The 17509-nt window shown below is 40.4% G+C and overlaps 3 protein-coding genes and 1 pseudogene across 3 annotated transcripts; 2 read left to right on the top strand and 2 right to left on the bottom strand.

Moving 5' to 3' along the window:
• The first annotated feature begins 201 nt into the window (after positions 1-201).
• On the top strand, positions 202-1248 carry LOC136998821 (uncharacterized; annotated as a pseudogene).
• A 512-nt stretch (positions 1249-1760) lies between these two features.
• Positions 1761-3695, top strand: LOC136998818 (uncharacterized). Its single transcript, XM_067352068.1, has one exon. The coding sequence runs from the start codon at positions 2222-2224 to the stop codon at positions 3575-3577; it is 1356 nt and encodes a 451-aa protein (XP_067208169.1). The 5' UTR covers positions 1761-2221; the 3' UTR covers positions 3578-3695.
• A 165-nt stretch (positions 3696-3860) lies between these two features.
• Positions 3861-7370, bottom strand: LOC136998819 (uncharacterized). The gene has a single exon (XM_067352072.1). The coding sequence runs from the start codon at positions 6420-6422 to the stop codon at positions 5313-5315; it is 1110 nt and encodes a 369-aa protein (XP_067208173.1). The 5' UTR covers positions 6423-7370; the 3' UTR covers positions 3861-5312.
• Positions 7371-12915: 5545 nt separating this feature from the next.
• Positions 12916-16628, bottom strand: LOC136998822 (uncharacterized). Its single transcript, XM_067352075.1, has 2 exons — positions 14336-16628; positions 12916-14253 (listed from the first exon to the last, which is right to left on the bottom strand). Exons 1-2 carry the CDS (start codon positions 14446-14448, stop codon positions 13677-13679), a joined length of 690 nt encoding a protein of 229 aa, XP_067208176.1. The 5' UTR covers positions 14449-16628; the 3' UTR covers positions 12916-13676.
• Positions 16629-17509: the final 881 nt, after the last annotated feature.

The following is a 17509-nucleotide window of genomic DNA, read 5'->3' as shown; positions in this document are numbered from 1 at the left end:
CTTTGGTGGCGCAAATAACACGTCTGGAGGGTGTAAGGAACACCCTGCATGAGCGATTCGTGCCCATCGGTGCTGGATATAGAGCAAAGAAAGGATTCACCTGGAAAGAAATCGAGACGGCCTTCAGAAACCGTATATTAACCGGCGCAGTTATTAATTCGGTCTATATCGAACCTTGTCAATTTTTGGAACAAATAAGAAGTACAATCATCGAGCGGATCCACAGCGTCATGGTGGAACATGGTAGTGTCAAGATCAACTTCATGTTCAACGGGGAATTTATCGCAGGTGACACGACTGCCGTAAAGACCATCGCCACAAAAAACCGTGAGCTATTTCCCACATCTGATCTAAACGTGGTACGCGAGTGGTACACGAAGCATGTGGTTGACGCCATCCTGACGTCTCTGGAGGAATTTCAAGAACGTGACAGCGGATGGGCGTTATCACATATCTTGGACCTCACCATCAACGTCAACAAGTTTAATCCTCTGCACGCAGGATGCCACATCAAGTTACCGCGGGAAATTATGCTCAAAAGGGCAGTGGTCAACGTGCAATTGATGGACAATGCATGTTTCGCGTGGGCAGTCATCGCCGCTTTACATCCAGCGGCAAAACACCCGGAAAGAACAATCAAATACCCACACTATTCAACGGTACTGAATCTGTGTGGTATCGAGTTCCCCATGACGCTTCCGCAAATTTCAAAATTTGAAAAATTGAACACCATATCCGTAAACGTATTCACAACCGAGGCCGTTCGATCATTCCTCTGCGTCTCACCGATGATAAAAAAGAGAAGCATGTCAACCTGCTCTACGTGTCTGGAAACAACGAGGCACACTTTGTATATATCAAGGATTTATCGCGGTTGGTCAGCTCGCAACTGAGCAAGGAAAAACGTAAAAAGTACATTTGTGATCGGTAAGTAAAAACACATTTATAGAATAATTCAAATTTTATTCACAGTATTAATTATACGAATTACTACAGGTGTCTACACTACTTTCGGACGAGCGAGAAATTGTCAGTCCATACCGTCGACTGTGGGAAGATGAACAACTGTGCCGTCATTCTTTCCAACGAAGACAACAAGTGACTGACGTTCCGCAACTACAACCGGAAGGAGCGGCTCCCGTTCGTAGTGTATGCCGATTTAGAATGCACGCTTGAGAAGAAGGAGGGACAGGATCATACAACCTACGCCTACCAACATCACAAGGCGTTTAGCGTAGGATATTATGTACGTTGTACATATGATAATTCATTATCTAGTTTTAAGTCTTATCGCGGTGAGGATTGCATAGCGTGGTTCGTCAACGAACTCCACGATTTGGCGCGCCGTGTGAAAGCAATCCTAACCACCATCGTTCCCATGGCGGATCTTACGCGGGAGGAATCGGAAAAATTTCATAGCGCTGTTATTTGCCACGTGTGTGAAAAACCGTTTGCACCGGAAGATACGCAGGTGCGCGATCATTGTCATCTGACCGGACGTTACCGAGGTCCCGCGCACTCGTCGTGCAATCTAAATTACAAAGACTCCCACGTTATCCCCGTAATATTTCACAATTTATCCGGTTACGACGCGCATTTCATTATTAAAGATGTGGCTAACGCCTTTAAAGGCAACATTGATTTACTGCCGCTGACAAAAGAGCGATACATTTCTTTTACAAAAAATGTTAAAGATACAGAGGATAAAAATTCCAAAATTTGCGTCAAATTATGTTTTATAGATTCGTTTAGATTTCTCGGCACCAGTCTCGAAAAATTGGCATCTTATCTGACAATAGATGAATTAAAAATTTCACGTTCCGAATTTAGTTATTTATCTGCGGAAAATTTCAATCTTCTTACGCGCAAAGGTGTGTTTCCCTACGAGTATGTCAACAGCGTCGACAAGCTCCGGGAGACTTGCCTACCTCCGCGCGAATCATTTTACAGTTCGTTGACTGGTGAAACGGTATCCGAGAGCGATTATGCGCACGCGACAAATGTTTGGCAAACTTTTTCGATTGAAACTTTAGGTTAATACAGTGATTTATATTTAAAAACAGACGTTCTTTTGTTGGCGGATATTTTTCAAAATTTCCGAAACACGTGTATCAAAAGTTACGGTTTAGATCCCGCTCAGTATTACACATTACCGGGATATACGTGGGACGCCATATTGAAGCACACAGGCATCAAGTTTGAATTACTCACAGACATCGATATGGTCATGTTCGTTGAACGCGGTATACGCGGCGGTCTTAGCCAATGCTCCAACAGATACGCTCGCGCAAATAATAAATACATGCCATCGTATGATCCATTGAAACCATCATCGTACCTCATATACTTTGATGTAAACAACTTGTACGGCTGGGCAATGTGTCAACCGTTACCCTTGCCGTTACCCGTTGCCGATTTTCAGTGGGTCGAAAATGTCGCGAGCTTTGATGTAATGTCCGTAACATCCGATTCGGCTACCGGTTATGTGTTGGAAGTCGACCTTGCGTATCCGATGAACCTTCACGACGCGCACACTGACTTACCGTTCTGCCCAACGCGTGATAAGCCACCCGGCAAGCGGGAGGTCAAGTTACTCGCTACGCTGTGCGATAAGCAGCGATACGTCATCCACTACCGTAACCTGCAACAATGTATTCGACACGGGTTGCAGATTACAAAGATTCATCGAATATTGCAATTCGCGCAATCTCCATGGCTTCGAGGATATATCGAATTAAATACACAATTTCGGACACTCGCGAGCAATGAATTCGAGAAAAATTTATACAAATTGATGAACAACGCAGTATTTGGCAAAACTATGGAGTATGTGCGAAATCATATGGATGTACGGCTCGTTACACAGTGGGAGGGACGATACGGAGCGGAGGCTATGATCGCCAAACCAAATTTTCATAGCCAAAGCGTGTTCTCGGAGAATCTAATCGCCGTAGAATTGCGGAAACTCGAAGTGAAATTCGACAAGATGATCTACGTGGGTATGTGTACCCTCGACATATCCAAAACCTGCTTGTACGAGTTTCACTACGAGTACATGGCGCCTTTATACCGCGACAATTGTAAAATTATGTACACCGACACAGACAGTCTGATATACTTTCTACAATGCGAGAACGTATATTACGATATGAAACGCGATCTTTCAAAATTTGATACGAGCGATTACTCCGAGGACAACGTTTACGGTATACCGCGTGCGAACAAGAAGATACCGGGTCTGATGAAGGATCAGAACAACGGCGTGATCATGACGGAATTTGTCGGATTGAGGGCGAAAATGTACGCGTTGAGAGTCACCGGCCAAAAAGACACCAAAAAGGTCAAAAGTGTAAAAAAGAGTGTAGTTGCCAGAACTATAACGTTCGACGATTACACTCGATGCCTCAACGATGATATCGAGCTGATGCGGCGTCAATCGTGTATCCGATCAAAGATGCACGAAGTGTACACCGTGTCAGAGTCGAAGCTCGCGCTCAGTCCGTACGATGATAAGCGCTACATCGTAGCCGGTTCCACTGACACTCTACCGTGGGGACATTATAAGATACAATTGTAGTATTAGTATTTATGTATAGTTTATTATTATGTTGTATATAGTTTATACATTATATTATTTATATTGTTTATACACTAGTGTTAATATTTATGTATAGTTTATATATTATTTAATAAATAATACCATTGCAGTACATGTATATAATTGTTTATTGTACAATAAATATATTTTTATTACAATACATTGTTTTTATTTATCCAAGAGTTGTGCGAGGAATCGAATCCTAACCATTTTACAAACACCTCATCATCCTTTCGACGCAACACCTTCTCCACGAGATAAACATCGGGTTGAGCGGTCTTGAGCAATTCGTGTTTGTACAATCCTCCGGAGATCGGAATTCCGCGAGAATCTTTAATCAGATATGTCACGGGATTGGTTCGTTGCACCACGACAATCTTAAATACCTCCGTAGACCAATTTGGCGTGTACCCTTTCTCGAATATAGTCTTGAATTTGCTGACGCGCACCGGATCGCCCGCCTTAAATTTCGCTGACGCGGCAATCTTTATTCTACTGTACACCGTGGATAAAAGTCTCTATGCGATCGCAGGAGTGACATCGATCGGTCGCATGCCAATAGTTCGATGTTTACGATTATTGTATTCCAAGACTAATCGCGGTAAATCATCGATCCATCTATATAATCCATTGAGCGTAAAAACTTTCCACATCTCGTTCTTTAGCGTGCGGTTGAATCGTTCCACGACCGAGGCCTTCATAATTGAGTGTGTCGAGTAATGATTGATGTCATGTTTCTCGACAAGTTTCCGAAAATCTCCGTTGTAAAATTCTTTTCCTCGGTCGGTTTGCAAATTTTTCGGAGTTCTTTTGAAATCTCGAAATATCGTGGAAAACGCCTCTGTCGCTTCGATTCCACCTTTGGTCTTTAGCGGGATGGCCCATGCGTGTTTACCCAACACATCGATGACGGTTAGAATGTACTTGTAGCCGCTGTTAAATCGCGATTACAGTCTCATCTCGACTACGTCAGCTTGCCACAAGTCATCGTATCCTTTTACAACAACAGATCTACGTTTAAAGTTTCTTCTCGCTGGTGCGTGGAGTTCATTCACGAGCACTCTTTTCTCCAAACTAATATTTTTCATTTTGATTCTTTCAGTTCGTTCTTTATTATTTCATGAAGATGCATAATATTATTTTTTTAAACACTATGAAGATCTTTAATCTCTTGATTAATCATTTGCTTCATCTGATTCATCAATTCCACGTTATCCGCAGCAATTTTTCTGTTGGTTTTGGATATATCCTCATTGATGTAAGCCCGCAGATCTGTAATTTGCTTTTGCAACGTTTCAAATTTTGTGTGAATGTAAACGTTGCTATCCTTCCTCCAGTTCTGTACAGTAATCTCCAAATTTTTAAGTTTTAAAAGCACTTCCCGCTTGGAATTTTCACAAAGTAAACGATTTCTATTTATACGATTGTCCATGTCGTTACTAATAGTCTTGAAGCGATGATCCAAGTGTTGCTTGTTCACAGCATCGCTATCGGCTTCGGGGCTAGCGAGACGTCTAATTTTACGTAACTTGGCGTTGAAAACTTCGCCATCCACGCAGAGACAATTTTCACGTACGTAATTTCTAAAGACTCCACCGCTCCACCGAGCTTCTCTTCTCTTTGCGTCGTTTTTTACAAGCTGTATTCCAAACTTATTGATAGACATTCCTGCAGCATTGCACAAGCGATACTGACATTAGTTGAAAGGTGGTGCTCAATTTATAATCAGACCTGCTTCACGCAATTCCTCGATTATTGATAGAAACTCGTTGTCATGAGCGTTGTTTCCCGCCTGACGGGAGGCATCTAATAATCGAAGACGATCGACCAATTCATTCGGATCATCCCAGTGCACATAATCGACCGCTTTGTTGGTCACGGTCATGGTCTGCGGTGTAACGTTTCGTATCGTGCTACACTCGGGTAATACGATATTGTGACGAGTCATCACACCTCCACCTCTCTTGTTGAGACACATTAGAGGTGCAATGATATTTTTATACTTGTATCCTTTATTTCCCAAAACCGGTAAAAGCATGTTATGACCGCGTCTGTGAGCATTGGTCGCCAAAAGTATGCTCCTGTATTTTTGTTTGTCATCCTCCGTATATATAGCATCGTCGGGAATTCTTTTAAATATCAATTCAAACAGACCGGGCGTACCCGCGTATATCACACTGTCCACAATTATGTTATCATTTTTATCGATGTCAAAGCGCTTGTCCCCAAGCTGTGTACCCTCATTGTTAAAGTACACTCCGTAAACTTGATCCGTCTTCTTATCACCGCTCAAGAGCGCTCCGATGTACTCTTGCCCCAGCGGGCCTAGTTGACCGTACAACGCTTCTCGGCCATCGGATGTTTGCATCGTCCGTCTCACAGATGTTACAAAAGATGGGTTCGTTGTTTCGAACACGCTTTTAGTTGATAAATTTGTTGGTGATTTAAATGTCAATTTTCGCGGTTGGAGCGGAGTCGAGGTCCGTATTGGTGATGAAATATTCGATCGCATTCGCTTGCTCTTTTTCTCGCTGCTCAACTGCTTCCGTTTGTCGTTGTAGTTCAATTCATCCATAACCTCAATATCAAAATTTGGTGTAACCGTTGCATCCGTGATAACCGAATCATCGTCACCGCCAATGTTCTCAGCGATTTGTTTCAACGGTTCGACAATTGGTTTAAAATGCTTCTCCAAATCCGCCTCCTCCACCATCCTTCCAGTCTTCAACGCCCGATGCTTCTTGCGGATCGATTTGCTCGTATGAGCAATCTCCTTCACTAACCTTTCCCGCTCCTCGATATCTTTCGTGTCGAGCGTCATCATCGACGTTTCGAGAACAACTAACCACTCTGTGGTACCGCAAACTCGTTAAAACCATGTCTGTATCGTCCATCACCAAGCGCACTATCCTTGTCTATCACAAGGAAGCCGTACTTGTGTTGCCAACATGCGCGACACAATGTACCGAAATCTTCATACGTCATGTCCGTATTTACATGCTCGTTGTAGATATGTTTAAGGTTGGTACCATCCTGCTTGAATAAGATCAACAGGTTCGCGTTGTCGCGTACAAGATGTTTAGGTATCTTCACGTACGTTTGACACAGATAGAAGCAATCGACTTTGGAATGACGACCCATTGCAAAGTATTCCCGTATCGCATCCTGCTTATCGCAGGCTATGTCATCAAAAATAAATATAGAATTTGATAGCGCCTCGCTCGGAGGTATCACAGTACAATTATCCGAGAATGTAAAGTAACCGATATCATCAATCAATCCGAACAATCTTTCGAGATACTGATATTTCGGCTGCTGTAATGATTTTAAGTACACGTATACGTTTTCAAAGCACACACCGTGCGGACTTTCCAACAGACTCAACATTACGTTTGTTTTACCGCAATTCGAGGGGCCACAAATGATACCGCGTATCGTGTTTGGTAGCATTTGACCGTGTCTGGATGCACAAGCCCCTCCCACTCGCATCTTATCGTCCATGTTTTTTACACGAATCGTGTACGGTTGTCGGACAAACTTCATTTTTACTGGTTGACGTTCGACGGATATCAGCTATTTATAGGTGCGCGCGATTCGAACATTTTTCAGTTGGAAAAATGTTTTTCGTACTGGCGGACAATATTTTACTTTTGACGGTCGAGGAGTTGCGATTTATACCGAAAGTGATTCTTCTGCTAGAATTTGGTCGGTACGTGGAGCAACTGTGGCAGAAACTTCCTGAACATTTAACGGAGGATCAGGAAGTGCAAGGTTATCGTCGGTGTCTCAAGCATTACAATCAACAAGGTGATCACATTGACGGACCCGCGCCGTATGTTAAAGATTGCGCTTTATGCAATTCATGAATCGCGTGATAAACACGTTCGAACTACACATACCCGGGTATCAATTTTGCGGTCCGGGAACTCATCTGCGGAAACGGCTCAAACGAGGGGATCGAGGAATCAATCCGCTGGACGCGGCGTGCCGCGATCACGACATTGCGTACTCACGTAGCGACAAACTAGCGGATCGACACGTCGCCGATCACGTTTTCGCCGGTAGAGTGTGGAAACGTATCATCGCTAAGAACTCGACTCTCGGAGAGAGAACTGCTGCTACCGCTGTTTGGGCGGCGATGAAAGCAAAGACGAAATCGGGTATGGGAATGGCGAAACGAAAAATAAAGAAAAAAGTGAAAAAGTAACTGCTCCCGGTAGCGAAACGTGGTGGTATCTTACCATTGTTACCGCTTCTTGGAGTTATCGGTTCGCTGGCCGGTGGAGCGGCAGGTGTCGCAAAGGCGGTGAATGACGCCAAAGCTGCGCAGCGACAACTCGAAGAAACGCAACGTCATAATCGCGCTATGGAAGGACGCGGACTTTATCTCGCTCCATACAAACAAGGCAAAGGAGTCTCACAGAAAAAAAAAAAAAAACGTCAAAAAGAAGATAAAAATGCCCGCGAGTACCACCACCAATTTACAGTTGATGCAAATGGTGATACGTATGCGAATACCGTATTTCCGAGGCGTCTACATGCGTAACGCTTTACCGCACAAGATACATCGAAACGAGAGTGGTATCGTAAATTTGGATGATGCCGATGGACCGGGCACGCATTGGGTGGCGTACGCCAAGAGAGGTGATCGCGCCATGTACTTTGACAGTTTTGGTAATTTGCAACCACCGAAGGAAATTGTACGCTATCTCGGCATTGATACAACGATAACATACAATCGCACGGCTTATCAGACGTACAGTCAAACAATCTGCGGACAATTGTGCCTATTGTTCCTTCGAGAAATGGATTTAAGAATTAACCCATCGTTGATCGACGTCAGTCGTCACTAGAATCATGTCGCTGACACTCACACTTAGCGGCAAGAGCAGCCTCCTCACGGTGGACTATTTTCCACCGATAGATTTGAGCGATGGAGAATACGAACTCGGCTTAATCACATTGGAGACCTACAACACGATACCCAACGTGACGTTGACAAACAACAAATTTTACTTTGACGACAATGATGAGGAAATTACAATTCCTGAAGGATCGTACAAAATGGACGCCATCGATGCATATCTGAAACGTGCAATTTTACAAAAACGAGAAAAAAGTGATGATAATGATGATTATCCATTGTCACTTCGTCCCAATGTTAATACTATGAAGAATGAAATCAAGTGCGCTTTTCGGATAAATTTCTCTAAACCAAATACCATTGGACCATTGTTGGAATTTTCGACAGCTCGTATACTGGAACCGAGAAGAAGGTACGAACGAGAGAGAACAGCGAATGATTGAGAAAACAACGAAAATTGAGAAAAAATCACCAATCAAGAAGCTGAATACATCGAGTATAAACTTTTTAAAATCATTGGGATTTGCTGTGAGAAACGCTTAAAGAGATGGATATACTCATATACACATTGCTGACGAGCCTGTTTTTGACGAACGCATCGTGAAATATGAGATGCACACGTACAATCCGTACGCTAACACGACGTTGGGACACAGCGATGAGATACGAATACCTATACAGCAACAGGATTTGTACATGTTGCCGTGTGAGAGTTTTCTTTACATTGAAGGAAAACTCATTACGAATCCTACTGATGAGGCTAGAGATAACGTGTGTATAATGGGAAATAATTGTGTCGCGTTCATGTTTGATGAAATGCGATACGAGCTCGACGGAGTTGAAATTGATCGTAACAGAAACGTTGGAATAACGAGCACGATCAAAAACTATATATCGCTGACGACGGAGAAGAGCAAGACGCTGAAATACGCATCGTGGAATCCGAATGGATATCCGTTGATCGATGGATACTTTAATTTTTGCATTCGCTCAATACTCTTTTGGGATTCTGCGAGGATTACAAGCGGATTGTAATCAACGCGCGTCACGAACTTGTATTGATACGCTCGCGCAACGATAACAATTGTCTAATCGCACGAGCTGGTACGAATCCAATGATTGAACTACTCAAGATACAGTGGCGGATGCCACACGTAGTTCTGAGCGAAGTCAACAAGCTGTCTCTTCTTCGAACTTTGGAAAGCGGAAGATATTTGAGTATGTGTTTCCGTTCGTGGGATCTGTATGAATTTCCCATGCTGCAAAACAAAACCAAGCATTCCTGGGCAGTCAAAGCCGCGACACAATTGGAAAAACCACGATACGTAATCTTTGCTCTCCAAACCGGTCGAAAAAATGTGCTCTCTGAAAACACTGCTCAATTTGATGCTTGTAAACTCACCAATGTAAGACTGCATCTAAATTCAGATTTTTATCCGTACGATGACATGAACTTGGATTTCAACAGGAATTGATACGCTATACTGTACAACATGTATGCGCGTTTCCGCAAAGCTTATTACGGATTCGATAATACGTATTTGGATATTGATGAATTCTTGAAAGCCGGTCCGTTCATAGTCATAGATTGTTCGCGGCAAAACGACTCTGTCAAGAGCGCCATCGTTGACGTGCGAATAGAATTTGATTGTAAAGAAAATATACCGACAAACACCACCGCCTATTGTCTCATTATACACGATCGAATGGTTGAATATAATCCGTTAAATAACGTTGTGCGCAGACTCGTATAAAAAGTTATAAATTTGTCGTGTGCGAATGGGAACGTTAGTTTTCCGATGATTGACAACGATGTCTGACGTATCAATTTTCGTCGATTTGCAAGGTTACGCGTTCAACAACATTTTTATTGTGAAAGAAGCAGCGGTACTTTGAGATGGCGAAACGTTATCTCATTACGTATTTCGTGAACCCGTACCATGGAATTTGTTGATAAAATCGGAAAAATCGTTGGTGTGTTGGTTACGAATACACCATCACGGCTTTCGATGGGAAGATGGACACGTTTCATATAATCAGGTGAAAAGCCTTATCAATAGAGCCATTGGTACGGAACCGCCTCTAATATATGTAAAAGGACTCGAGAAGAAGAAGTGGTTGTGTGAAATTTTGGAAGATGATGTAGAGATCGAAACGATCGATGTGGATTATGAGGATATTACGCGTCTGAATAATTTAGATGTAATCGGAACCTTGCGTTGTGGATATCACACGAGACATTGCGCTATGCAGAATGTTTGCAAATTGTACAAGTGGTGGTTTGAGCGTAACAAACATGTAAAACAACTATGATTTATGTTAATAAAATGATGTATATTGCATTCGTACGACTTTTATTTCGTCTTTTACCCGTTACATGATCCTCCGTGTAACATGATAAATCGCTTATCCCGCGACATATAATAGATTATACGTAAGAACATTTATGTGATATGTAATATCATCTGTCGCTTATCTCACGAGACATAATAAATTATTAATTGTAAGAATATCTATCGAAACATCTTTCAGACATTTATTGAACATCTATCGAACGTCTCTCGTACGTCTATCAAACGTCTTTCAACATCTATCGAACGTCTATCGAACGTTTATCGAACGTCTCTTGTACGTCTCTCGTACGTCTATCGAACATCTTTCAACATCTATCAAACGCCTTTCAACATCTATCGAACGTCTATCAAACGTCTATTGAACATCTCTCGTACGTCTATCGAACATCTATTGAACATTTCTCGTACGTCTATCGAACGTCTATCGAACATCTCTTGTACGTCTCTTGTACGTCTATCGAACGTCTATTGAACGTCTATTGAACGTCTATCGAACGTTTCTTGTACGTCTCTCGTACGTCTATCGAACGTCTATTGAACATCTCTCGTACGTCTATCGAACATCTATTGAACATTTCTCGTACGTCTATCGAACGTCTATTGAACATCTCTCGTACGTCTATCAAACATCTATCGAACGTCTTTCAACGTCTGTCGAACGTCTATCGAACGTCTATCGAACATCTCTTGTACGTCTCTTGTACGTCTATCGAATGTCTATTGAACGTCTATTGAACGTCTATCGAACGTCTCTTGTACGTCTCTCGTACGTCTATCGAACGTCTATTGAACGTCTATCGAACATCTATTGAACATCTATTGAACATCTCTCGTACGTCTATCGAACGTTTATTGAACATCTCTCGTACGTCTATCGTACATCTTTGGGACATCTATCAAATTACATATGATGAAATATTCCTCTAGAATGTTCTTCGAGAGAGAAGAATTACATTTCGAGATTGCGTGAGAAATTAAGAGTGTATGCCTTTGTTATTTTATGCTGAGTTTGAAAATATAACTCCCCGTAGAGTAACCATATAGATTGCAATACATGCAATGTGTTATATTCCTTCTCAAAAAGAATTAATATTATGTTACATTTTGAGATTACGTTAGACATTAAGAGTCTCTCTCTGCGTTATATTTAACTATATCTTTTATTTTATGCTGAGATTGGAAAAGATAACCCCCGTAGGATGGACACATAGATTTGTAACACATGTTAAAGATGTGGGTATAAAAATGCATCGGAGGCTAGGACCGTCACAAGTCTCCACGTACAGTTTGTGAGTGAATCAAGAGAGTTTGAAAAATGGAATTCTACAACGTCGAAATCGGTCAAATTTTGGCATTGGCTACAGTTGTAGCTGAAAGGGCTAGATCATTGACGGACGTGATGCATCGTTTTCAAACATCGGTGCAGGAGATGCAGCAAAATGTTCCGGATTCCTTCCGGATCACGTACAACATAGAAGGAAATGAGCATGGGGCAATAATACTTTCAATGTAAGTAACTTTCTTATTACATACTCATTTTATGTCACTCATACACATGTACAATTCTTATAACTTATAAATTCATTTTTTAATTGTGTATTTTATGATTTGTTTCCAGAGCTGATGTCAGGAATAACTTGGCAACGGTGATGACACAAATAAATGTCATGATCACACTGTTCCAGCAGATGGAGCAAGATACAATCAGCACGAACGATGTATTGAGTGCTGTAATGGCTGTGTTATCTACAGACTTCTCCATTTAATTGTAGGTATTACAGTTTTTTTTCTTTTATTTATAGAAATCGTTTTATTAATAATTTTTTATTTTCTTTGTTACAGATGATAATATCCAGCAGATTTTTTATATTATAATGTTTTCTATTATATTTTTATAATTTATTATTTCAATATTTTTTTATTAAATGATTTATTATGTCTTACACTTAAATTTACATATTTTTATTCCTGTGTAATGTTAGCATATAGAGAACATGTATTATTACTATATATATTACTATATATACAATATACATTGTTAGAAAAATAAATTATTAATATTATAAACTTTTAATATTCTTATTCTTATTGTCCCCTCATTTCTTTCCTTCTCCTATCCCGAGCGGTAAATGGTCACGCAGTAAGATATGTCAAGGCATAGGAACGATATACACTACCGCTCAAAAGTTTGGAATACCTTATAATTTTTACAATAAAATTATATTTTTCTCACAGATACAATTATTTTATTTAAAATATCGATACTTATTTGTAAATGTACGTATTTGGATAAAGTTTAAGAAAAATAATTTAAAAATTACATATATTTACAATGTTAGTGCGTAAAGTTAATTAAAATTATCTAAAAATTGTAGGATACTCTAAACTTTTTCGTAGTGTATGGGGAGTCAGGATAATAAAAAAAAATAATTTAAAATATAATCACTCGTTTACTCCTTCCTTTCTTTCATTCTCAGCGGTAACCTAACACGCTCGCTTATCTCATGTAAGGTAGGTCAGTGTAACATAACTTCTATATTGTTCAACATTGTAATCTCAAATTTAATAATTTATTAATTATAATAGCCTTAGTTTTATTAATTTATTATTATTTTATTTAATATAAATAAGTTTATTTTAATAAAACTTTTCAAATTGTATATTTATTTAAACGGTTCCCTCATTACTACGGTGTAACTTGACTCGCGCGCTGTAGGATAGGTCAGTATAGTGGATAGGATGGGAAAGACACAGTCGGGATAATACAAAATAATTTTAAATTATAATTGGAATAATATTTATTAAACAGATACACTTAAAATATATTATGACAATGAAACAATAAAGCATACGCTAAAAATTATCGCAATCTAAAGATTTGTGCTAACAGTTCGCAATCGATTATATCGTTCTTATTAAATAATTTGCCGTCACGTATCGCTGCGATGGGATCCTTCACACCGCTCACGATTTCTGAAAAGTGCGCGAACTTGACATCAACCATACCGGTAACGTTGTTCAACGAATGATTGATGCAGTCTACACAATATTCGAGTGCAAACATATTACACACGGTTTGGCTTGACATGATTAAACATAACGCTGATGTTGCTAGGCGCATTACTTTTAGGTTGTTAATTTTTCCAAAACTTAACGTGCAGTGTCCAACGGTCTGAGGTGGTGCTTCGTCCACATCATTCTTAAAGAAGCTGGCGATGATGCCCCGTTGATTCACGAGTTCTTTCCATACGCCGTATGATAGACATAACTCCTTGCCATGGTTGTCACCGAGAGCGATTTCCACACGGCTCGGCGTTGAAACGTTGATTCCGATGTCGAGATATTTGTGACTGGTTTTTGTCAACGGGTATCTTCTAGCCAAAATTCTGGGAGGTGTGATCATGCTTCTATCGACGCTTGGCGAATTACTTCCATTTCTGTGGAAAAAAACTTGCGTGAGTTCAAAGTGTAACAATGGCGGTGAGTTTAAAAGTGCAAATAGTAAGAGAGCCAACTTACTCGTTGGGCGAATATTTCCGCTTCTTTGCGAAGGTCTCCACACCTTGCTGTTTGTTGGTCAGATTACTCACAGTTGTCTGCTGTACAGTTGTCTGCTGTACAGTACAAAACATCGTTGTTATAATTCAGGTGAGGCGTTGCAGCAAAGTAGTGATTGTCCAAATGATTTCAGATAACTGTGACAATTTGTATTTGTATTTTTGCGAGCTTTTTATACCCGCTTTTTGCACACGACACTAATTAAAAATGCTGACAATGCTGATTAAAACATTGAAATCTGGCAACAATGGCGCCCAAAATGTTGACGTGGCTGCCTGTTGCTATGGGCTTTTGCACACGGCACTATTAAAAGTGCTGATTAAAACATTGAAATCTGGCAACAATAGTGTCAAAAAAATGCTGACGTGACTGCTGCTAAAAATAGTGATAATATCATTCTTGTAACAACGCAAAATGGTGCTGAAAGTGCTGACGACGCAAAATGGCGCCTGCAAATTCTAAAAAGTGATGACGTAATCTATAAAATATGTGCTGATACCTCTTCCCCTCAAAGAGCTGTAATCCGATAACTCCTCCAAAGTGCTGACGCAGCGTAATCCAATACCCCTCCAAAGTGTTGACGCAGCGTAATCCGATACCCCCTCCAGAAGTGCTGACGCAGCGTAATCCAATACCCCCTCCAGAAGTGCTGACGCAGCGTAATCCAATACCCCCCTCCAGAAGTGCTGACGCAGCGTAATCCAATACCCCCCTCCAGAAGTGCTGACGCAGCGTAATCCAATACCCCCCTCCAGAAGTGCTGACGCAGCGTAATCCAATACCCCCCTCCAGAAGTGCTGACGCAGCGTAATCCAATACCCCCTCCAAAAGTGCTGACGCAGCGTAATCTGATACCCCCTCCCCTCCAAAAGTGCTGACGCAGCGTAATCCAATACCCCCTCCAAAAGTGCTGACGCAGCGTAATCTGATACCCCCCCCCCCTCCAAAAGTGCTGACGCAGCGTAATCCAATCCCCCCCCCCCTTCAAAAGTGCTGACGCAGCATAATCTGATACCTCCCTCCCCTCCAAAAGTGCTGACGCAGCATAATCCGATACCCCTTCTTTCCCTCTTTCCCCGCACCCCCCCTCATTGCTCTTGGGTTAGAACCCGCCTAGCTATACTACTATTAAAGCTAAACAATACGACAAAAAGGCCCACGTAAGCACATTTAAAGCAGGAGATAAAGTATTATTATATGTCAAAACACTAAGACGAGGACGGTCGAAAAAACTCGACGCGCTATGGACAGGACCGTACGTAATAATCGGGAAAAAATCAAATGTTAATTACACAAAGGACGAATTTAAAAAAGGACGAAAAACAATATTAGTACATACAAACCGCATTAAACATTTTATTGAAAATTTAAAAATTAGATAACATTGCATTGACATTTACTAACTAGCTTATATTAATTTAAGTGCATAGTTTCAATACAAACCAAAAATATTACATTTTCTTTAGTTCAAGACTTTTGCACAGTTTAACAAACTTTTCTCCAACAAGCGGTTTTGTTAGAATATCAGCCTTTTGTTCTTCGGACAGTAAATATTTTACTACAACCAGTCCCTTTTGCACTAAATCTCTACATAAGTGGTATTTTATCTACATGTTTCAATCTTTTGTGTTCCCACTTTTCTAGCAGCTTAATGCACGATTGATTATCTTTATAGATGCTTACAAGAATATTAATTTTGCTCTCTAAATCACAGCAGAGATTCTTTGAACAAACTCATTCAGTGGATGCAGTTCCTAGAGCAATATACTCTGCTTCGGTGAAAAACTGGGATACTCTGGTCTGTTTTCTTGTGGTTCAAGACATATTTAGTCCATATACTTCAAATAAGTATCTTGATGTTGATTTTCTGTCAACAGGATCTTCTGCAAAATCTGAGTTAACATAGCAGACTAATAGCACTTCAATGTTTTTTGGAAAAAATAATCCATAATTAATAGTTCCTTGAATATATCTAAGAATCCGTTTCAGTCCAATCCACTCATTATCAGTAGTATTATTTTGGAATTTAGAGAAATGACAGCAGAACTTAAATCCGGCCTTATAGTCAGCATTATATACATCAAACACTCTATCAACTCTCTGTGAGGCAAAATAAAAAAAAAGAAAGAAATTTTAATTTGCGCGCCCTGCGGATTGCTGCCCCGCGTAGCGCCGAGGCGGAAGTCGCGGAGACAGATGAAAGTGTGCGTGCAATCAAGCGTGCGTGCGATCGAGCGTGAGTGCAAAAGAGTGTCTTAATACGTATTTTAATAAATTTAAAGTCAAGAAGTGTTTCGCCATCCTATCATCCGCCACACGACAAATATTCCTTACATCTCTATAAAGCTTTTTATCAATGATGCATTCACTTTTATTATCTTGAATTTGCTTGGGCTGCATTGATGTTTTGATTGAGACTTGCTTGACTTGCTTGACTTGCAATCCGTCATGCCAAATCTTTCGAGAAGTGACTTCAAATACACACTTTGGCTTAAAAACATACCAGTTGAATTAACATAAATTTTGATTCCCAGAAAATGCTTCAGTTCTCCAAGATCTCTCATCCTGAATTCACTCATCAGCGATTTCTTCACATTGACAATATCTCTAAGGTCATTTCCTGCAATAATAGAATCGTCTACATATAGCAATAAATAAACGATCGATTGATCAGTTTCATAAATATATAAACTAGCACACTGTTTGAATCCTAGATTTCTAGAAGATTTTAGATCGTAGAATCCTAGTTTTACCAAATCGTCAAACTTTATGTTCCACTACCTTGAAGCTTGCTTCAATTCATACAGAGGTTAAAGAAGTCTGCAAACTAAATCTGATCCCTTTTCAAAACCTTCAGAGTGTCTCATATAAATCTCTTCATGCAATTCTCCATTTAGAAAAACGTTTGATATGTCAAGTTGAAAGGCATGCAAATTTCTTTTGTTGATTATTGACAGCAAAACTCATACAGTGATCAGACGTGTTACGTTGCATACGTCTCATTATAATCAAAACCTTTCTTTTGAGAGCATCCTTTTGCTACTAATCTGGCTTTATGTCGTTCCACTTCTCTATTTTCGTTACATTTTACTTTAAAAACTTATTTGCAATTGATGGCTTTTCTTCTAAGAGGAA

The sequence above is a fragment of the Linepithema humile genome, chromosome 3, assembly GCF_040581485.1.
Source record: "Linepithema humile isolate Giens D197 chromosome 3, Lhum_UNIL_v1.0, whole genome shotgun sequence".
NCBI classification, from domain to species: Eukaryota; Metazoa; Arthropoda; class Insecta; order Hymenoptera; family Formicidae; genus Linepithema; species Linepithema humile.
This window is presented reverse-complemented; position numbering and strand designations above follow the sequence as displayed.

Coding starts and splice junctions, on each gene's coding strand:
- LOC136998822 (XM_067352075.1), bottom strand. CDS start 14,448: ATGTTTTGTACTGTACAGCAGACAACTGTACAGCAGACAACTGTGAGT. Junction 14,254..14,335: donor CGGAAATATTCGCCCAACGA/GTAAGTTGGCTC, acceptor TTTTTTCCACAG/AAATGGAAGTAATTCGCCAA.
- LOC136998819 (XM_067352072.1), bottom strand. CDS start 6,422: ATGATGACGCTCGACACGAAAGATATCGAGGAGCGGGAAAGGTTAGTG.
- LOC136998818 (XM_067352068.1), top strand. CDS start 2,222: ATGGTCATGTTCGTTGAACGCGGTATACGCGGCGGTCTTAGCCAATGC.